The sequence below is a fragment of the Eschrichtius robustus genome, chromosome 7 (genome assembly GCF_028021215.1).
Source record: "Eschrichtius robustus isolate mEscRob2 chromosome 7, mEscRob2.pri, whole genome shotgun sequence".
In the NCBI taxonomy this organism is placed as follows: Eukaryota; Metazoa; Chordata; class Mammalia; order Artiodactyla; family Eschrichtiidae; genus Eschrichtius; species Eschrichtius robustus.
The window spans coordinates 89500648-89524157 of NC_090830.1; the positions used below are offsets into that span (position 1 = coordinate 89500648).

Consider the following 23510-nt stretch of genomic DNA (forward strand, 5'->3'; position numbering starts at 1 on the left):
TAGTCTTACAGTTCAGTCCTTTTGCAGTTACATAGTGTGGGAGATGGGGGAGTGAAGTGTGACATTTTAGGATTGCTCCTTTGACTTTCCTTAGGAAGGGTGAGTCTTGGATAAGTTGACATCTTGCTGTCTGAGACATTTTCTAGGAAGACTGGATCCAAAATATTTTATACCTGTGTCTGCAGCCTCATTACCCAGAACCTGACTAGCTTCTTTAGCTGCCAGGCAGGTTAATTCTCTTTTCTACCTCATTTAATTCTTATCTGTGTTGTGAGATTCTTAAATGCATATTATGTATTTTAGATGCAATTCAGCCTTATTTCTGTTAGTATTTTATTTTTAAAAACTTTTTACAGGAAAATGAAACAGAGTGTTTCCCTTTATTTCTTAAGTTGTTCCTAACTATTGTTATAATGTTTCTGATAAAATGTATTAGGAGGCACACTCTTCACTAATAGGACATTTATTCGTGTATTTATAAGGTTCATAACTAGGGCACCATGTAATTTATTCCTAAACGGAGACATTTTTAAGAGTGAGAAGGGAAACTGACGAAACAGGACACCAGGATAGCATGCTTAAACTAGTACCATACTGGGCAGATCAGGATGTCCGGTCACCCTATTCTTTTAAGGCAGAAGAGCAGCTAGATTAAGGGTCACTTCCTGTTTAAATACTTACTGGGAGAAGGAAAATGCCTGGAATAGGGGCTGGGAGGGAGAAATTCCCACTGCATTGCAAGCAGGACTAAGAGGCTCACTGCACCGCACTAATCATAGGGTGCCTCGGGTGGTGATGAGAACATGATAACAAATCTCTCACTTGAAAAACCAAAGCCTATTGCAAAGGAAATGAGAGCTTATGCAAAAAGATTTAAGAAATCAATTGTCTGCTTAAAGGTTTGTTTTAGTAGCTATTATTTTAGATACAAGAATAAGTAATAGCTTTAAACTTCAACTGATTTTGTTTTTGAGGGGCAGATAGTGTGTCTTATACCCTTTAGTAAGTGACATAAAATGTGGCAACATTCTATCATTTTAAGTAGGAAATTCAGATACTAGCATTTACTAACTATTGGGTATTTGTAAGAGTGATGAGTTTACCATGAATGTGCATAGTAGGTGGGTTACTAGTATTCAATGTTATTTCTTAGCACAGTGAATTAAGATAAATTGGATTGATAGAATGAGGTTAAAGAACAGAAGAACTATTTCTTTTTTAGCACCACTTGTGTCAGTCACTATGGAGAACACATGGAAACTGTAGAAATGGTTTCTAACTTCAATGTAAATAGTAGTAGTAACCTGAATACTGTTTTTAAAAAAATAAATTTATTTTATTTATTTTTTATTTTTGGCTGTGTTGGGTCTTCATTGCTGCACGCGGGCTTTCTCTAGTTGCGGTGAGCAGGCTTCTCATTGTGGTGGCCTCTCTTGCTGTAGAGCACGGGCTCTAGGTGCATGGGCTTCAGTAGTTGTGGCATGTGGTCTCAGTAGTTGTGGCACACGGGTTTAGTTGCTCCGCTGCATGTGGGATCTTCCCGGAACAGGGCTTGAACCCGTGTCCCCTGCATTGGCAGGTGGATTCTCAACCACTGCACCACCAGGGAAGCCCCTGAATACTGTTTTTAAAAAAATAAATTAAAATAAAATCTCCATATATAATCTTCTATAGTCTCCTTGTTTTACATATCAGTATATTAAGGAAAATTTTTTGTGATAATACATATCTTCATGACTTTAAATGGCTATATAGTTTGCCTTTGTATGGATGTGCCATAATTTATCAGACCTCAGTCAATGCACGTTTCCCTCACTTTTCTAACATTTTACATGATACTACTGTGAACATCCTTGTAGCTAAATCTAAGAGAGCGTATACGATGTTTTTCTCTTTAGGTTAAATCCCTAGAAGTATAATTATGGGGTCAAAGGTATACAGAATTTTAAGACTTTTGACATACATTGCCATATTGCCCTCCAGAAGGATTTTACTAGTTTAAACTCTTATTAGTATAAGCTATTTCCCTGCACCTTTGTACCCTTTTCATGAATCTTTGCAAGTTTGATAGGTTGAAATGTTTTCTCATTAATTTATAAAATTTTCTTTCATTTTATTAGGAGGTTGAATGTTTTCTTTGTTTTTAACCATGTATTTTTTTCTGTGCTATAAACCTGGTTATCTACTTTTTTTTTTTTTTTTTTGGCTGCACCATGCAGCTTGTGGGATCTTAGTTCCCATACCAGGGATCGAACCCGGGTCCAAGGCAGTGAAAACCCGCGTCCTAACCACTGGACCGCCAGGGAATTCCCAACCTGGTTATCTTCTTAACCCATGTTTCTATTACTTTGTGTGTCTGTTTGCACATGCTTGCATATACCTCATATATTAAGGATTTTAATCCAAATGTAATTTAAAATTCACTATTTTTTCATTTTGGAAATAATTGGAGAAATGCAAATGAAACACCAGTGAAGTACCTCTGTACCCTCACTAGTAAAATTACTTTTTTTAAAAAGATTGTATTTATTTATTTAGGCTGCGCTGGGTCTTAGTTGTGGCATGCACGGGGGATCTAGTTCCCCGACCAGCGATCGAACCTGGGCCCCCTGCATTGGGAATGTGGAGTCTTACCCACTGGACCACCAGGAAAGTCCCAAAATTACTTTTCAGTATGCTAACAAAGTTGTGGTAAGACTGGAACTCTTGGCCATTGTTTGTGGCATTATAAACTGTCCAGTTCTTTTGCAAACAACACGATAATAAATATTAAGAGCTATAACAATGTACATTTTCTTTGACCCAATAATTCCATACCTGGGAATTTATCACAAGAAAATAATCGAAAGGAAATGCTAAATTCCTCAAATTATTTAATGTAGCAATGGCTATAATAGTGACAAGTTAGAAACAAATGAGTGAATTAGAGAGTAATGGTGAACTAAATTAGATTCATTGTGAAAATATTAAGCTAGCATTAAAAATAATTAGGAATGGCTTCCCTGGTGGCGCAGTGGTTAAGAATCCGCCTGCCAATGCAGGGGACACGGGTCCCCTGGTCCGGGAAGATTCCCACATGCTGTGAAGCAACTAAGCCCGTGCGCCACAACTGCTGAGCCTGCGCTCTAGAACCCGCAAGCCACAACTACTGAGGCCCGTGCTCTGCAACAAAAGAAGCCACTGCAATGAGAAGCCTGTGCACCGCAAAGAAGAGTAGCCCCCGCTCATGGCAACTAGAGAAAGCCCACGCGCAGCAATGAAGACACAATGCAGCCAAAAATAAATAAATTTATTAAAAAAAAATGATTAGGAATTTATAGGTTGACATAAAAGAGTAGCATTACATGGATTGAAGCAGAATACAAAATTATTTCAATTTTATGGTTACAACTATGTAAAAATACACACTAAAAAAAACCCTGAAATACAATGGGCTGGTTTTTATGTGTCACCAAGTATCGATATATATGTGTAGAGTTCCTGAGGTTTAAGACTCTAATCTTTATTGAGTAAGTACTCTGTGCCCATCTCACAGCAACACTGTAAGATAGGGATGGATGTTATTTTCATTTGACAGATAAGGAGACAATTCTCACTGGACTTATAAAGAAATTAATTTTGTTATTATGGATGTTTTCAACTATATACAAAAATATAAAGAATATGTATATATGTATATATATATCTCATCTAGCTTCAACAATTTCAAGTTTACATTTTTAGTAAGTTTCAGAGTAGGGTTTTAACCCATATCTGTCTTGCTCCCAAACCCATACTTTTAATTACAATCCTATGCTGCCTCTTCATTTTGTCATTTGATGCTTTTGAGTAACTTTATCATGCTCGTTTTTTTTGGTAAAATTGACATGGAAAGGCATTATAATGATGAGTTTTTAGGTTGGTAATAAGATGGAGAAAGCACTCCCTTTTAACCACATATATTTTGTAACAAGCATTTTTAGTTGCAGTGTTTTGCAAAGACAAACCTGCTGATATGGTTCATCCTGTTTTATAAATCTTTGACCCATTCATCAGACTCTGACCACTCTAAAGATAAAAGACTATGGTTGCATTGGTCTTTCTGACTGAAGTGGCCTTCTGCCGATTGAGAAATTGTATAATTATTAACTATGGTAATGGATATGTACTTGCAAGTTTCATCTGGTATCTTAATGAGCTTTAACCCTCTGAGTCCACCCAAAAGTTATCCAGGAATCATTGAAATATGTCAGTGTTCACAGCTTAACTCTCAGTCAGTGTATTTTTGCTATGATAAATATTTTGTTTCCCTCTGGTCTCACCACATGCCATCCCCCTGCTCACAGACTCACAAATCCTATAAATTAGAGGAGTTACTAGCTGCAGCCTTAGATATAAAGACTTCTTTAAAAAATTACTCTCTTTTGAATTAACAGGACCGTACTTTCAAGTCAGTTTTTGTGTTTTTTCTTTTGAGCGGGAAGGGGGAGTCCCACACGTACAGGGGTATATATTCAGACAAACAAGTGAAGGCATACTAAAGTAATCGTTATATACAAATAACCTTGTATTTTATAGACCTTTAATTTATTTCAGACATCTCTCGTCCTGGGAGATCTTGTCTGAACTCTCAAGACTGCTTCGTGTCACCCCTGTGTGCTTCAGCAACTTCGCCTGCCTAGAAGGCAAGGAGAGCTCTGAATCTTGGGAATCTGTGGCCTCTGGGCCTCATAACCTTCAACCCTACCAAACTTGAATCCAAGGACTATGGAATCTAGTCAGATACAGGGTCATTTAGTCAGATATTCCCTTCAAGAAAGAGACTAAATAGAACATTGCTTTCTTTTTTTTAATTGAGGTATAGTTGATGTACAATATTATATGTTTTGTGTGTACGACATAGTGATTCATAATTTTCAAAGGTTATATTCCATTTATAGCCATTATAAAATATTGGCTATATTCCCTGAGTTGTATCCTTGTAGCTTATTTATTTATTTTATACATAATAGTGTGTACCTCTTTTTTTTTAAAATTAACTAATTAATTTATTCATTTTTGGCTGTATTGGGTCTTCATTGCTGCGTGGGCTTTCTCTAGTTGCAGCGACTGGGGGCTACTCTTCGTTGCAGTGCGCGGGCTTCTCATTGAGGTGGCTTCTCTTGTTGCGGAGCACGGGCTCTAGGTGCGCGGGCTTCAGTAGTTGTGGCACACGGGCTCAGTAGTTGTGGCTTGCGGGCTCTAGAGCGCAGGCTCAGTAGTGGTGGCGCACGGGCTTAGTTGCTCCGCGGCATGTGGGATCTTCCCGGACCAGGGCTTGAACCCGTGTCCCCTGCATTGGCAGGCGGATTCTTAACCACTGCGCCACCAGAGAAGTCCCTAGTGTGTACCTCTTAATCCCCTACCCTTATCTTGCCCTTCCCCCCTTCCCACTCCCCACTGGTAACCACTTGTTTGTTCTCTATATCTGTGAGTCTGTTTCTTTTTTGTTATATTCACTGGAATGCTTTATTTTTTAGATTCCACATATAAGTGATATCTTATAGTATTTGTCTTTCTCTGTCTGACTTCATTTAGCATAATACTCTCCAAGTCCATCTATGTTGTTGCAAATAGCAAAATTTCTTTATTATGGCTGAGTAATATACCATTGTATATGTATACCACATCTTCTTTATCCATTCATCTGTTGATGGACACTTAGGTTGCTTCCACATCTTGGCTATTGTAAATAATGCTGCTATGAACATTGGGGTGCATGTATCTTTTCGAATTAGTGTTTTTGTTGTTTTTTAGATATATACCCAAGAGTGGAATTGCTGGTTCATATGGTAGTTCTATTTTTAGGTTTTTGAGAAACTTCCATAAGAACATTGCTTTTTTATCTACTGTGATTGTGTCAGATACAATGATACTAGAAATATAAGCCTGATGTTAGGGAGAGTGGTTGGTTCAATATAGCCTGGTAAAGCATAATTGGATATTTAGTAGTTAAATGAATGCAATTAGATGGAATTCTGCAGCGTTGTATGGAATGAAAAGATGAGATGGCCCAAGGAAAAAGAGAGAAAGAAAAACCAGAGAGGTAGAAGAACTAGTCAGGAAAGAGTAGTGTTCTAGAAACTAAGGAAAGAGTTTCACAGTTGGTGTGGTGAAGTACTATGGATACTTATTTGACAATTTGGGCTTCACTGTTGTCTTACTAGAGATAGGAAATAGAAGTCAGATTGCAGGACATTTAGGAGAAAATGTTAAGTGAGGACCTAGAAGCAGTGAGTGTCTTACACTCTTTCTAAACCTTTTGGAGATTACCTATTGCAGGTCTGTCCCTTGGGTAAAACAGTGGAGGCTGCTTTACTGGCTCTGGTGTTGGGGTGGAGTGCAGGGATGCCTTGGGACTGTATTGTACTCCTTTTTTATGAATATTATTTAAATTCAGTTTCAAAATTTTGTCACTAAACGTAGTCCAGAGAGCCTATGAAAAATGCAGGTAATGGGCAGTCCTACGTGGTTGAGCTGCCCCAGGCTTCTCCCTCCTAGGGACGCCCTGCATGTATTCCTGTGCTTACTCAATTTCTCTATTTTACAGTTGTCATTTTAGCTCTCCCATTAGACTATAAGCTCCTTAAAGCTCTTTGTTATTGTTGTTGAATTCCCAGTACTTAGCATGATGCCTGGCACATACTACTGAGTATTTGTTATGTGAATGATTGAATGAATAAATCAATAGTTTTCTGGTTTTTTAAGCAGAAAATAATTCTAATTTGATGGTCTCACAGAATCAAAAAAAGTAGAGTGTTTCAGGAAAGAGGAATTGATAAACAGTCTCAAATGGCAGTAAGATAAGTGTTGAAAACTGACCTTTGGATTTGGCTATTAGAGGTCATTGATTTCCATAGTAAAAAACTTTATAGCAAAATGATTGGAGTTAAGAGCCATATTTAAGTGGGTTGAAGAATAAATAGGAAGTGAGAACAAAGAAACAACATGAAAGTTTGTTTTTTTGTTTTGTTTTTAAAGATTTGAGGCTAAAGGGAAGAAACTATTGGAGAAAAAAAACCCCAAAGATTCTAGATAAGGAAGTTTGTTAGCATAGGAATTTTATGCATTTGATTTGAATATATCTAAGTGTTTCTACCTATGTGTCAGAATAATATATTCCTCCCTCTTCCACTTGGTTTTGATGTATCTTTTGAACTTGAACGTTTTTGCTGTGCTATTTGGGGCCCCCTAGTGGCCAATTTAATAATGATATATAGATAGTAAACTGTCAATTAGATCTAATGTACCAGTTACTCTTTATGCAGATTATTCTTTCTATGAGGATTAGATGGGGGTGGGACATGTGATTATAGTACTTAGTGATACTTAGCCCTTTTTGTTTTGTTATGGGTCAAGACTTGACACCTAAGCTTACTATAATTTTGTTTCCTTAGTAATAATTCACTATTATAAACTGTTTGAAAATAGCGGTATATCTTTGTTTTAGTTGCTAATAAGTTAACAGCTGACATCATTGTTCTCAGCTCTTATTCTGCAATGTTAGATTTAGGTCCATTGTTGTATGTCTATTGGAACACCATATTCAGTTTGAAGATTGTGAAAGAAAAGCCTGAATTACCAAACAAAAAAAGATCTGATTATTATAAAAATAATAAACATTCATTATTCATCACAATAAAACTTTTAAAATATAGAAATCTTAAAAAAAATCATCCTTAATCTTGCTTCCCAATGTTTTTCTTTGTAGGATTTAAAAAAAATATTTATTTATTTATTTGTCTGCGCTGCATCTTAGTTGCAGCATGTGGGATCTTTTAGTTGTGGCATGCGGGATCTTTAGCTGTGGCATGCAAACTCTTAGTTGAGGCATGTGGAATCTAGTTCCCTGACCAGGGATCAAACCCGTGCCCCCTCTGGTAGTCATTAGTCATTAGTGATGGAGATATACATCTGGTGGTCATTAGTCATTAGTGATGAAGATACACATCTGGTGATCATCAGTCATTAGTGATGGAGATATACATCTGGTAGTCATTAGAAGGTATTTAGATCCTGAGACTGAAAGAAAATCACCTAGGGGGTGAGTGCAGAGAGAGAGCCAAGTACTGGGCCCTTGAGTAAGAAGTTGAGGAGATGAGGAGGAGCTAGCAAAGGAGACTGAGAAGGAGCGACTGGTGAGGTAGTGTGAGGTGGGATGAGAATCAAGAGGATGTGGTATCCCTAAAGCCAGATAAAAAGAAGAAAGCGGTGATCAGTGGTGTCAAATCCTGCTGACAGTCGGAGTAAGTTGAAAATGGGAAGTTGACTGATGCTAAGGTGGAGGTTATTGGAGACCTTGAAATATGCCGTTTCAGTGGAGTGGTTTGGACCAGTGCTTGACTGGAGTGGGTTTAGGAGAGAATGGGAGCAGAGGGAATATTGACAGTTCTTTCAAGGAATTTTGCTGTAGAGGAGAGCAGAAAAGTGGTGCAATAAGTGGAGGAGTGTAGGAGCTGAGGAATAACAGCTTGAGGAGCAATCACAGCATGTTTGTATGTTGATGGAGATGCTCCAGTAAAGAGAGAAAAATCAAGATTTAGGAGAAAAGGGGAGAATTGTTGAAACCTGAGTAGGAAAGAGGGTATAAGATCTAATGTCTAAGTGAGGAAGAGATGGCTTTGCATAGAAGCACGAACAGTTAGTTCGTCTGTAGTAATAAGAAGTTGGGCGAAGTATATGGGTATTATAGAAGTGGGTAAATATGTTGTTGACAACTTGTAAATGATCACCAGCTGCACTTGAAGATAGGGGAGGAGATGCTGGGGATTTAAAGAGTAAAAAGGTATAAAAGAGTTATCTTGGAGAACGAATGGACAGGAAAAGATAAGATTGCTGGGTACTACCTTGAGATTAGTGGTAATGAACTAACCAATGACTAGTTTTCATTGGTTACAGGTGTAGAGTAGGTGGTGATTGAACTAGGGTTCGAGTTTAGCCGGGCCAATACCTTGGAGATGAGAGCAGCAGAATTAGAGAAGTATGATAGGGAATGATTATAATAATGGGCGATGGAATCTAAGTTGGTTAAGGAGGGAAGTGAAGAATGAGGCTGTAAAAATGAAGTATGATCATTGTGTTCAACGTAGATCCCTTGTGGTCAAAGAATTGTTGGAGTTGTGCATTTAGAGGGGGTAAGTCGAAGATAGGAGAAAGTAGTCAGAGTTGAAAGCTTAACTTGAAATTAAGGAAAAGTATGTAGTTATTGATAATGGTAGTTGTATGATTATGAGAATGGATAACTGAGGTAGGGTGGAGAATAAAATAAGTGGAGGAGAAGAGGGCAAGGAACCAAGAGGCCAGGGTATTGGAAGGAACACCCACATTGATACTGAAATCACAAGAATTATAATTGGATAGGTTATTAGATTTGAAAGAGGTGACCATGAACGAATCTTCAAGGAATGATAAGAGTGACTGTGGATAATAGCTGTCGTTTCCTGTATACTGCCATATTTCCCATACTTCCAGATGGACTTTTCATGATTTGAAACTTTCTTACCTTTTTACAAAGGACCCTGTACTCTGATCAAAAGTCCTCAATCATACCATGGTCTTTCATAACTCTGCCTTTTACAGCTGCTCGTTCTTTTGTTTAGATGCTTATAGCCATAGCGCTTACCTTCCATAGGAGCATTGTTCCCCAGGAGACTACTGTTTCCTATTTATAGCTTATAGTATTTATTACATTATTTTTAAACTATGAGTTTACATTCACTATTTTTCTCTCCTTTTTGTTTTTTTAAAACCAGGCTGACAGTTCTCTTAGGCCAGGGACTCTGTCTTTTTGTCCCTGTAGCACTATAAAAAATTTGTCAGCAAACTCTAGGAATAGATCTATTTAATAAATACTCTTTGGGGATTTCCCTGGTGGTCCAGTGGTTAGGACGCTGCACTTTCACTGCCAAGGGCGCGGTTGTATCCCTGGTTGGGGAACTAAGATCCCGCAAGCCACACAGCGCGGCCAAAAAAAACAAAAAAAAAAAACACAAACTTTTTGGAAGTCAGTTATTATCAAGTAAATATTGGTATGTTTCTTTATTTTTTCTCACTAAATATGATGCTTACTTAGATTTACTTATATCAAGTGCCACAGTTAATGAAAAACTGTTTAAATTATAATGAGTTTTTTTATCTGTGTATTACAAAGTGACTTTTCTTAATCTGGTGTATTTTAGAGAAGATTAAAAATACAGAAGCAACTATTGATTATGCTAACAGATTAAAGATAGATAATACAGTCACTCGGACATCTTGAAAAGAGCCTTGGTTTTTAATTTTCTCTCTGGTTCAAGCCTTCTGTTTTGATCTTGGGAATTGAAACTTGTGTGTATGTGTGTGTGTGTGTTTACTTTTTTTTTTAATACTTATTTATTTACTCATTTTGGCTGTGGGGGCGTCTTAGCTGCAGCGCTCGGGATCTTCGTTTTGGTGCACGGGATCCTTTATTGTGGCATGCCGACTGAGTTGCGGCATGCCGACTCAGTTGCGGCATGCGTGTGGAGTCTGGTTCCCCGACCAGGGATCGAACCCGGGCCCCCTGCATTGGGAGCATGGAGTCTTACCCACTGGACCACCAGGGAGGTCCCTAATCTTGGGAATTGAGTTCACAGTTCAAGGAAGGTGGCCCTAAACTTACATAATCAATGGAGTAAAGGAAACAGGAGATTTCAAGGTGACTATAGTGCAGTTAAACAAATGCTGTTTCCCGCCTTCTTTACTAAGTTATTGTTTAAATGGTGCAAGTTTTTCAACACAAAAAAGTGACCATGCTAAGGATTTACTCGTTTGATATTAGTATACTTAGCTTTATTTTCCTTAAAGAGAGTCTTTATGTGAGGAATTTTTGTGGATGTTTTGGTTTCTCCTTACGATTTCTTATATATTTATTACTTTTATAATTAAATGGAGTAACAGTGTAAATCATCTATTAATTATGTTTTTGATTCATAGTTTATATTTGCTTTGGGGATATAAGTTAATATCAACTTATAAAAATTTAATGACAAAGGCTTATTTTAGATTTTTCATTTTTTCAGAAACCATGAGTGGAGGATCTCAAGTCCACATTTTTTGGGGTGCTCCAGTCAGTCCACTGGAAATGACAGTATCACAGGAACCAACTTCTTTAGTGTCCACTGCGGACCCCTGGAAAGAAATTCAGCTTTTGTACAATCACCATTCCTTACATCTGAAGGATGAAAAATGCAGGCACAAAAGTCTTGAGGATTATCAGGACCTGGAACCTCTGGACCCTCCAGATCTTCCTCGTGGTCATTTTCCAGCAAACTCTGTGAACAGATCTGTTCATGTGAAAGATGACTTCACACATTGCATTTCTGAAACACAAACTATAAAATCCCAGAAGAGTCACCCCTTGGGGTTGAGTGATAGAACCAACTCCAGTGATCAAATATGTGGATTTAAGGCCAGATTTCAACATTTAACTGAAGAAGAAAAGTATCAAAAGCTTTTCAGTGAACATAAGAAAATCACAGATGAACAGCATAAAGATCAATCAAATATACATGGTCAGAATGTTCCAAAAAATTCCTTTCAGTTAGATCATAAGTGTGCAGCTACATTGGATGTGGTCTGTGGTGCTGAACAGACTAATACGGGGCCAGGAGCTATGGAAACAAACTGTGCACCAACAGAGCATCAAGAAATACAAAACCAGTGTCTGGAATTCTTTTCCTCTAGCACAGTAGACAAACCAAGGCCTGAAGGAACAGTTAGGAAGGTCTCAGGCCTTAAAATATCCACTGATACTGAATTTCTCAGTGTAATGACCTCCAGCCAGGTTGCTTTTTTAGCTCAAAGGAAGTATAAAGGGCAGAATTCTATAAATAAAGGAACCATTAAAATGGAGATTGAACCAGAGACAAGTCATGGGGAAATAAGAATAACTGAAGATAATTTGATTCAGCCCAATGATGATTCTACAGAAGGATATGAAGGTGGACAGAACCAAGCCTGTTCCCTTGAACTTTTTAGTCCTGTTTGTCCTGAAACAAAAAATAGCCACATTCTCTTGAACACCGATAAAGGTCTTGAAGAAAATATAGGATCTCAAGAACTTTTCAGTTTTGATGATAAATTGCCACCAAATGAGATACGCATTGAGTCATGTAGCTCAGGAATACTGTGTTCCCAACTAAATACCTTCCACAAAAGTTTTATTAAAAGAAATTGGACCTCTGAAGATAAATCAGGCCATCCTCAAGCTCTATCTGAAGTCCCCCACGTCGCTAAGAAAATCAAGTTGATTTCTAACGAGAGAGATCATACTGTAACAATGCACCAGAGGAATGTGTCTGGATTTAAGGGCATTAAAAAAACATCGTTAATAAAAAACTGTGGTTCTGAAAGTCAGAAGTATAATTGTTTAGTCATGGTGTTATCTCCATGTCACGTGAAAGAAATAAACATAAAATCTGGACCAAATGCTGGCTCCAAAGTGCCTTTAGCAACAATTGTGGTAATTGACCAATCAGAAATTAAGAAGAAGGTTTTTCTGTGGAGGACTGCAGCGTTTTGGGCACTTACAGTGTTTCTTGGAGATATAATTTTACTCACGGGTAAGGTCATCATGGTATACTGAGAGTTTATTTTACAAAGCTGTGGGCTTTTTCCCCCTCCCACTTTAAGCCTTTGAGGATTCTCTCTTTACCGTTTGCCTCTCAGGGTTCCAGCAATGATCGAGTTCCTTATGGCATCCGCGTTGGTCTCCTCACCCCTTCCCGGGGTCCTGTGTGTTGCCATTTCTGGGCGTTTGTTTGTCCTTCTTAGCTCTGTCCCTCCTTCCCACTCATCTTCTTAAGAAGCCTTCTCTGCTTGCTCCTCCTTTCATTCACTGTGCTAGCATTCATGTCGTGTATCATCAGGCTCTTTCTTTGTTTTTTATAGTTTTATTTATGTATATCTTTTTTTTACCGTTTTCCTTAGGTGTATTAACCATCTTATGATAAAAGGACAATATATCTACTACTTAATCCCTAATAAAGCTGTGCACACTACATTCTTATTGAGGGAACAGAGAATTTCTATTGCCTTTTAAAATTATTAAAATTACTGTAGGGCCTTGAACAACATGGGTTTGAACTGCATGGGTCCACTTATATGTGCATATTTTTCAATAGTAAACACTACAGTACTCCACTGTTAGTGGTTGGTTGAATCCATGGATGTGGAGGAACAAGGGATATGGAGGGCTAACTGTAAAGTTATAGATGCGTTAACCCCACGTTATTCAAGGGTCGCTATTAATCACATTTGGAAATATGGAAAAGAGAAACTCCTGGTATTATACCAACCTCATATAACCGCCAGTGGAGTTTTTTTTTTTTTTTTTTTTTTTTTTTTTGCCAGTGGAGTTTTGGAGTGTTACCTTCCTCTTATCTTCCCCGTGCTTCTCAATCTGTGTCTGCATACATGGGTAATAGCTGATATTTATTGGGAACTTACTTAGTGTCAGTCCCTGTTTCAAACTTTACGTGTCTTTCAACTCATTACAACAACTATATGAGGAGAGCACTGATTATCATCCTCATTTTTCAGCTGGAGGAAATTGGGACCTAGGGAAGTGAAGTAACTTGCCCACTGTCACCCAGCTAGGAGGTGGCAAAGCAGGGTTTCACCCAGACTCCAGAATCCCTACTCTTAATATACAATTGTAATCATGAAAAACAGTTTGTATCCTGCTTTTTCATGTGAAAAAAGAAATCTTAACATTTTGTTACATGTCCTTTATTGATTTAAAAATCAACACACCAGTGTATTAGGGCAGAGATACCAGTCATTTTAAGAGTGAATCCCAGGACTTCCCTGGTGGTGCAGTGGTTAAGAATCTGCCTGCCAATGCAGGGGACGCGGGTTTGAGCCCTGGTCTGGGAGGATCCCACATGCCATGGAGCAAATAAGCCCTTGCACCACAACTACTGAGCCTGTGCTCTAGAGCCTGTGAGCCACAACTACTGAGCCCGTGAGCCACAACTACTGAAGCCTGCGTGCCTAGAGCCCCTGCTCCGCAACAAGAGAAGCCACTGCAATGAGAAGCCCACGTACCACAGCGAAGAGTAGTCCCCGCTCGCCGCAACTAGAGAAAGCCCGTGCGCGGCAACGAAGACCCAACACAGCCAAAAATAAATAAATAAATAAATAAAAATAAATAAGTGGACTTTCCAATCTTAATTTAAAAAAAAAAATGAATGAATTCCAGGACTTCCCTGGTGGCGCAGTGGTTAAGAATCTGCCTGCCAATGCAGGGGACATGGGTTCGAGCCCTGGTCCAGGAAGATCCCACATGCTGCAGAGCAACTAAGCCTGTGTGCCACAACTGCTGAAGCCCACGTGCCTAGGGCCCGTGCTCCGCAACAAAGAGAAGCCACTGCAGTGAGAAGCCCGCGCAATGCAACGAAGAGTAGCCCCCGCTTGTCAAAACTAGAGAAACGCCCGTGGGCAGCAGTGACGACCCAACGCAGCCAAAAATAAGTGAATAAATAAATAAATTTATATTAAAAAAAAAGCATGAATCCCAGACCAGGATGAAGTTGACTGAGCTTAATAGCACATCTAAAGAAAGAATGTGATAGAGAAGAGGTGTGGGTCAGTCTTAGAAGCTTATAAAGAGATATCAAGGCAATCACTGGTAATTCCTACCGGATGGTTTGCTGGGGGAGTGAGAACCTTAGCTAATATACGCTGGTATTTGTGTAAGATTGTCAGGTGCAGTCCCTACTGAAGAGATGAACATGGGATTGTAACAGCTTGGCGTAGTCTTGTCTCACTGGCAGTATCCTCTTATTCGTTGGCAGCTCAGGTCATCTAACTCAGCTCTGTTCTGATTCAGTGCTCGCTGAGCAGCCCTTTCCTTATGACTTGGCTTCCAAGGTGTAAAACTGCCTACAAGGTGAGAACAGGCTGCAAGTGTTGTTCTTTGGCAATTAATGCCTTGTTGTATATTTAAACAAAAAGATTGTGTTGTGTTTTGGGTTTTTTTGTCTCATTAACTGAGCTTATGCTGCAGAGCTGAAATCTATTTTTGGAGTGCTGAAAAAAATGAGGTTCCCCAGACCATAAAGAGAGGGTTAGACCGTGGACCATGGTTACTTTACCAAGGCATTACTGTCACTGTGTGTGCCTCCCAGGAGGCCTTTTCCTAGCAGATGGAAACTCAACCCTGCTATCTCTCTATCTTTTCCTAGTGTCCATACAATTGTTAACAACTAGGTAACATTCTGTGAAGTGATTTAGCACAATTTACTTAACCATTTTCCTATTATAGTATATTTAGATTATTTCTATGAACACCTTTTTTTTTAACAGGGTTTTTTGTTCTGTTTTGCTTTATTTCCTTAGGAAAAAATAGTATCTAGTTCACAATTTCTGAATAAGAATGCCTTATGTTATGCTTATTAGCAGAAGGGGTAAATGCATACTGAATATTTTTTACTCTTCTAGGCACTACTGCTTTGGAATGAACCACTGCTTGGCTTCCTGGCCCTAAACTAGTCACTTTTTTTTTTTTTGGCTGTGTTGTGTCTTTGTTGCTGTGCATGGGCTTTCCCTAGTTGTGGCGAGTGGGAGCTACTTTTCATTGCAGTGCTCAGGCTTCTCATTGCAGTGGCTTCTCTTGTTGTGGAGCATGGGCTCTATGCGCGTGGGCTTCAGTAGTTGCAGCACGCAGGCTCAGTAGTTGTGGCTTGTGGGCTCTAGAGTGCAGACTCAGTAGTTGTGGCACGTGGGCTTAGTTGTTCCGAGGCATATGGGATCTTCCCAGCCCAGGGATTGAACCCGCGTCCCCTGCATTGGCAGGCAGATTCTTAACCACTGTGCCACCAGGGAAGTCCCTATTCACTTTTAATTTATCAGAAATATACATTGTACCATTTGCCTTAAGTGAACAAAAGCCATTAAATTTCTGTGGAGCAGAGTGTCCATATTGATATTGTTTGAATATACAGAAGCAATTTTGTTATTTTACCTACATACAGACATACCTAGGTTCAGAGTTCAGATTTGCTATTTTATCATTTTGTTTCTTTAGGCAGATGATTTACCCTATTTGAACTTTAGTTGGCTGGCATGTGAGAGGCATGCACAGTATTTTGCTATGATAGGTACGTTAACCACAATGTGAAGGAATTTTTGGCATGATCAGAACTTTTTTTTTTCCCCTTTCTAGATGTTACTATTCATGAGGATCATTGGGTTGGTGAGACAGTACTGCAATCAACATTTACCAGTCACTTATTAAATCTTGGGAGTTATTCATCTGTCCATCCTGAAGAATGTAAGACACATTTTAAATATAATAATTTCTTAGTATTTGAAGTGTATTAGAAAAAAGTAGGGTTAAAATGGTAATGTTACAAAATGTCTTCTAAACAAGTTAGCTGAAAGGTATTGGTTTATTTTCTTAGTAAGAATGAAAATAGAATTTACAAAAATGAACTTGTACAGTATAATCATATTTAAGAAATATTGGGGGCTTCCCTGGTGGCATAGTGGTTAAGAATCCGCCTGCCAATGCTGGGGACATGGGTTCAAGCCCTGGTCCGGGATGATCCCACATGCCACGGAGCAACTAAGCCCGTGTGCCACCACTACTGAGCTTGCACTCTAGAGCCCGCGAGCCACAACTACTGAGCCCACGTGCCACAACTACTGAAGCCCACGCACCTAGAGGCTGTACTCTGCAACAAGAGAAGCCACCGTAACGAGAAGCCCACACACTGCAACGAAGAGTAGCCCCCGCTCGCCGCAACTAGAGAAAGACCGCGCGCAGCAATGGAGACCCAACGCAGCCAAAAATTTAAAAAATAAATAAATTAATTAATTAATAAATAAAATAAATTTCATTTAAAAAAAAAGAAAAAAGAAATATTGGGGTTCATGTTTCATTTTCTTATTTTTCTTAGAGTCAATATAGTCATGGTTCTTAACCTTTTAGCAAGTCATAGACCTTTTTGAGAAGCTATGGGCCATGTCTTCAGAAAAATAGACTTAAGTAGATAGATATAAAACCTTGCATATCATTCCAAGTGGTTCCAGGGACCTCCGAAGTTCTTCCGTGGAGTTTCTGAGCCTCTGGAATTCTTGAGGTAATGAAAAGAGGGGGTTGTATGGCAAATACATGTTCAGTTTTAAAAGAAACTGCCAAACTATTTTCCAGAGCGGCTCCTACCAGCAGTGTATCTTGTAGATTCTCTGCATCCTTGTCAGCATTTGGTATTGTCCTGTTTTGAAATAGTAGCCATTCTAATCAGTGTGTAGTGATATCTCATTGTGGTATTAATTTGCATTTCTCTACTGGCACAAGACAGATCTAATAGACAGAATATAACTAAGGACATAAAAGATCTAAATAACATAGTGAACAGTGTTGATCCTATGAATAGGGTAGATCTTATGGATATAAATTGAAGTCTATATTCTAATGATAGAAATATGCATTTTTGTCATGTGCCCACAACACAGTCAGGAAAATTGATCCTATTAGGTCATAAAGAAAATGTCAGTAACTTCTATAAAGTGGAATTATTACAAACACGCTGATCAAATGGTATAAAGCTAGAATTTATTAACAACAACAACAACAGCAGGTCCTATATCTGGAAATTTTAAACCTATTAAAAAAATCCTGGGTGAAAAAGGAAATACAAACTGATATTATACAATTAAAAAAAAAATAATGACAATGAAAACACTGCATGTCAGAATCTCTGGGATGCATTTAAGGGCGTTATCAAAGAAAAATTTATTAGCTAAACTCTTTTTATCAATAAAAATGAAAGAATAAAAATAAATGAATTAAATTCCAAACTCAGAAAACTAGCAAAAGAACAACAAAGTAAAGCAGAGAAACAGGAATGAAATAATAAAGGTAAAAGCAGAAATTAATAAGAATAAGAATTAAAAAATGATAATTTTAATAATAAAAATCTTGTTTCAAAAAAAGATAGATGAACCAACTAGTTAATTTGATCAAGAAAAAAGGGAGACATGCACCCCAATGTTCATTGCAGCACTATTTACAATAACTAAGACATGGAAGCAATCTAAATGTCCACTGACAGAGAAATGGATAAAGAAGATGTGGTATGTATATACAGTGGAATATTACTTAGCCATAAAAAAGAATGAAATAATGCCATTTGCAGCAGCATGGATGGACCTAGAAATTATCATATTAAGTGGAGTAAGTCAGACAGAGCACTCATATGTGGAATCTAATTTTTTAAAAAATGATGCAAGTGAACTAATTTACAAAATAGAAACAAACTTACAGATATGGAAAACAAACTTATGGTTACCAAAGGGGAAATGTGGGGAGGAGGGATAAATCAGGAGCTTGGGATTAACATACACACATAACTATATATAAGGTAGATAACCAACAAGGACCTGCTGTATAACAGGGAGCTCTACTCGATGTTCTGTGATAACTTATATGAGAAAAGGGTCTGAAAAAGAATGAATATATGTATATGTAAATGGAATCACTTCATTGTACACCTGAAACTAACACAACATTGTAAATCAACTATAATACAATAAAGGGCTTCCCTGGTGGCGCAACGGTTGAGAATCTGCCTGCCAATGCAGGGGACACGGGTTCGAGCCCTGGTCTGGGAAGATCCCACATGCTGTGGAGTAACTAGGCCCATGAGCCACAACTACTGAGCTTGCGCATCTGGAGCCTGTGCTCTGCAACAAGAGAGGCCGTGATAATGAGAGGCCCGCGCACCGCGATGAAGAGTGGCCCCCGCATGCCGCAACTAGAGAAAGCCCTCGCACAGAAATGAAGACCCAACACAGCCAAAAATAAATAAATAAATAAATAAATAAGTAAAAATACAGGAATTCCTTTAAAAAAAAAAAAAAGTAAAAAAAAATATATATATAATACAATAAAGTTAAAAAGAAACAAAAGAAAAAGAAAAAATAAAAGAAAAAAGGGAGAAAGCACAAAGATACAGAATAAATGACAAGGAGGAAATAATCATTGAAACAGAAGTTAAAAACCAATAAAAGGGAACTTCCTTAGTGGCACAGTGGTTAAGAATCTGCCTGTTAATGCAGGGGCACAGGTTCGATCCCTAGTCCGGGAAGATCCCACATGCCACGGAGCTACTGAGCCTGTGCGCCACAACTACTGAAGCCCACGTGCTCTAGGGCCTGCGTGCTGCAACTACTGAGCCCACGCGCCTAGAGCCCACGCTCTGCAATAAGAGAAGCCACAACAATGATAAGCCCATGCAGTGCAACAAGGAGCCTGTGCTCACTGCAACTAGAGAAAGCCCGCACACAACAATGAAGACCCAAGACAGCCAAAAAAAAAAAAATAATAATAATAATAATAATAATAATATGTTAAAAAAATAAAAGGCTATTTTACAGAACTTAATGCAAATAAATTTGAAAAAGCTAGATATATAATTTTCTAGGGAAATACAGATTGCCAAAATTGATCCCATTAGAGATAGAAAGCTTAAACTGACCAGTTTCTATAGAAGAAATACAGGGAATTCCCTGGCCGTCCAGTGGTTAGGACTCTGTGCTTCCACTGCTGGAGGCCCCGGTTGGATCCCTGGTCCAGGAACTAAGATCCCACAAGCCGTGAGGTGCAGCCAAAAATAAAAATAAAAAGAATTAAGGAACTACCATACAAAAAAGTGCGAGGCCCAGATAGTTTCATAGGAAATTCTACCAAACCTTCAAAGATCAGATAATTCCAATGGTGTTAAAATTATTTCAGAGTTTTAAAATTAATTTATTTATTTTTGGCTGTGTTGGGTCTTTGTTGCTGTGTGTGGGCCTTTCTGTAGTTGGGGCGAGCAGGGGCTACTGTTTGTTGCGCTGCGTGGACTTCTCATTGCAGTGGCTTCTCTTGTTGTGGAGCACAGGCTCTAGGCATGTGGGCTTCAGTAGCTGTGGCATGCAGACTAAGTAGTTGTAGCTCATGGGCTCTAGAGCGCAGGCTCAGTAGTTGTGGTGCATGGGCTTAGTTGCTCCATGGCATGTGGGATCTTCTGGACCAGGGCTCCAACCTGTGTCCCCTGCATTGGCAGGCAGATTCTTAACCACTGTGCCACCAGGGAAGTCCCTATTCCAGAGTATTGAAGAAGGAAAATTCCTAATTCCTTTTATAAAGCAAATATAACACTGACACCTAAACCAAATAAAGACATTACAAATAAAAATACAAACCAGTATTATACATGATTATTGGTACAAAAGTTTAAACAGAATTTTAGTAAACAAAATCTAACACCACATTAGGAAAATAATGACCAAGTGAGATTTATTCCAGAAATGGAAGATTTGTTCAGTATTAGAATATGCATGAGTATCATATTTCATATTAATAAATCTAAGGAAAAAATTATATGACTATCTCCATAGATGTTGAGAAATCCTTTGACAAAATTCAACATCAATTTATCATAAAAAGCACTCCAGGAAGTAAAAATTGAGGGATACTTTCTCCTTCTATCAGTAAGTACAGTTTCAGTACAGTGCTACAGTTACAATACAGTTGATACTGTATCAAAAATATAGATATGCTTAGCCCTAATGCCTAATCTTATTTAATGGAGAAACACTAGAGGCATTTCCACTAAAATCAGTAATAAGATAAGAATGTTCACTATCTCTGCTATTCTTCACCATTATATATAGACTTATTAACCAATGCAATTAGACAAGAAGAGACATTTGAATGGGTGAAGAAGAATAAAAACTATCTCTATGTAAAAATGCTTTGATAACATATCTGGAAAACTCCAGGGACTCAAAGATAAAATCAGTTCAAACAATAAAAGAATTCAGTGGTGTAACAATACAAAAATTACTATTAAAAAAAATCAATAACATTTGTACACACAAACACCAAACAGAGGGCATAATGGTAGGAAAATACTTATTTACAATAGTAATAAAGAAGATACTTCAGGATAAATTAAACAAGAAATGTGCAACACCTATATGAAGAAAAATTTTAAATACACTAGAAAAAAATGAAGACATGAACAAATGGAAAGACAACATTCCCTATTCTTGGATGGGATGACTCAACATTATAATGATACCAATTCTCCTTAAGATAATTTATAAATTCAATGCAGTCTCAATAAAAATACCAACATGCTATGTTATGGCATATACAACTTGATACTAATTATCATATGGAAAAACAAACATGCAAGAATAGCTAGGAAAACAGAAAAACTAGGAAAGCTAGGAAAAAAAAACTATGAGAGACTAGGCTTATCAGGCATTGAAACATACTCTAAAGCCCCCATAATTAAAACAGTGTGATACTGGTGCATGATTAGGCATCGAGATCAGTGGAACAGAATAGGGAGACCAGAATTAGACCACATATGTATAATTTAGTATATGACAAAGATGGTAACTGAAACCACTGAGGTAACGGTTAGCTTTTTAATAAATGGTGCTGAGGTAACTGGGTAGCCATTTAGAAAGAGATAAGATTATATCCATTTTGGAACCAGATAGGGTAAGGGAGTCCCCAGAGAAAGAGAACCAGGCATGGCTTTCTTGACACAAGAGAAGCCATTTTTGGCCTAAGCCATTTTGTGGTCTAAGCATGGCCATAATGCTTGTCCTTGAACAGGTCTCAGTAATTAATGATCTTAAGGGAACAAAGGAATGCAGAAACCAATGACTGTTATCAGGGAAGAGAAATAATAATAACAAAGATAAAATATCAGTTGTAAAGATTCCCAGTTCTGTTTCAAAGGTAAAGATTAGCCTGAATTGCTGAACCACCAGATCAACTGGAACCTAAGGGATGATGATTTTGACCTTTTCCAGCTTGGACTCTGCCAACTGCCCAAGTCCCTTCATGAATATGCATACACCAGCCCAAACCCCTTCATGAATATGCAGGTACCCTTAGCTTAAAACTTATGCAATTTTGCTCTTCTGGGAGACACTGCTTTGGGAATGATCACCAGTGTTCTCCTTACTTGCTGCAAGTTATAAATCCTGCCTTCTCCCCATCTTTTTTTTTTTTTTTTTAAACTTTGGGGTTTTTTTCTTATTTATTTATTTATTTATTTTTATTTATTTTATGGCTGTGTTGGGTCTTCGTTTTTTCTGTGCGAGGGCTTTCTCTAGTTGCGGCAAGTGGGGGCCACTCTTCATCGCTGTGCGCGGGCCTCTCATTATCGCGGCCTCTCTTGTTGCGGAGCACAGGCTCCAGACGCGCAGGCTCAGTAATTGTGGTTCACGGGCCCAGTTGCTCCGCGGCATGTGGGATCTTCCCAGACCAGGGCTCGAACCCGTGTCCCCTGCATTGGCAGGCAGATTCTCAACCACTGCGCCACCAGGGAAGCCCGGTAGTGTCTTTTGACTTGACACCCACGAAAAGGTGAACTGAGTTTTCAGGTGACAAGTTCTCACAGCAAATAGAAGAATAAACTCCAAATGGATTAAGAATCTAAATGTAAATAGATGGAGAGATATACCATGTCCTTGGATTGGAAGAATCAACATTGTGAAAATGACTATACTACCCAAAGCAATCTACAGATTCAGTGCAATCCCTATCAAACTACCAATGGCATTTTTCACAGAACTAGAACAAAAAATTTCACAATTTATATGGAAACACAAAAGTCCCTGAATAGCCAAAGCAATCTTGAGAAAGAAAAATGGAGCTGGAGGAATCAGGCTCCCTGACTTCAGACTATACTACAAAGCTGCAGTAATCAAGATAGCATGGTACTGGTACAAAAACAGAAATGTAGATCAACGGAACAGGATAGAAAACCCAGAGAAAAACTCACGCACATATGGTCACCTTATCTTTGATAAAGGAGGCAAGATTATACAATGGAGAGAAGACAGCCTCTTCAATAAGTGGTGCTGGGAAAACTGGACAGCTACATGTAAAAGAATGAAATAAGAACATTTCCTAACACCACACACAAAAATAAACTCAAAATGGATTAAAGACCTAAATGTAAGGCCAGACACTATCAAACTCTTAGAGGAAAACATAGGCAGAACACTCTATGACATAAATCACAGCAAGATCCTTTTTGACCCACCTCCTAGAGAAATGGAAATAAAAACAAAAATAAACAAATAGGACCTAATGAAACTTAAAAGCTTTTGCACAGCAAAGGAAACCATAAACAAGACGAAAAGACAACCCTCAGAATGGGAGAAAATATTTGCCAATGAAGCAACTGACAAAGGATTAATCTCCAAATATACAAGCAGCTCATGTAGCTCAATATCAAAAAAACAAACAACCTAATCCAAAAATGGGCAGAAGACCTAAACAGACGTTTCTCCAAAGAAGATATACAGATTGCCAACAAACACATGAAAGGATGCTCAACATCACTAATCATTAGAGAAATGCAAATCAAAACTACAATGAGGTATCACCTCATACTAGTCAGAATGGCCATCATCAAAAAATCTACAAACCATAAATGCTGGAGTGGGTG

General features: G+C 38.3%; 1 protein-coding gene across 6 annotated transcripts in view; it reads left to right on the forward strand.

Moving 5' to 3' along the window:
* The window catches only part of SHLD2 (shieldin complex subunit 2), a 94575-nt gene that overhangs the window by 33957 nt on the left and 37108 nt on the right, over window positions 1-23510 (forward strand). For all 6 annotated transcript variants that reach the window (XM_068548017.1, XM_068548020.1, XM_068548022.1 and 3 more), the window contains exons 3-4: window positions 11058-12599; window positions 16205-16312. In XM_068548017.1, the coding sequence (XP_068404118.1) occupies window positions 11063-12599; window positions 16205-16312 (1645 nt within the window). In that variant the 5' untranslated portion in view covers window positions 11058-11062. The remainder of the gene's footprint in view (window positions 1-11057; window positions 12600-16204; window positions 16313-23510) is intronic.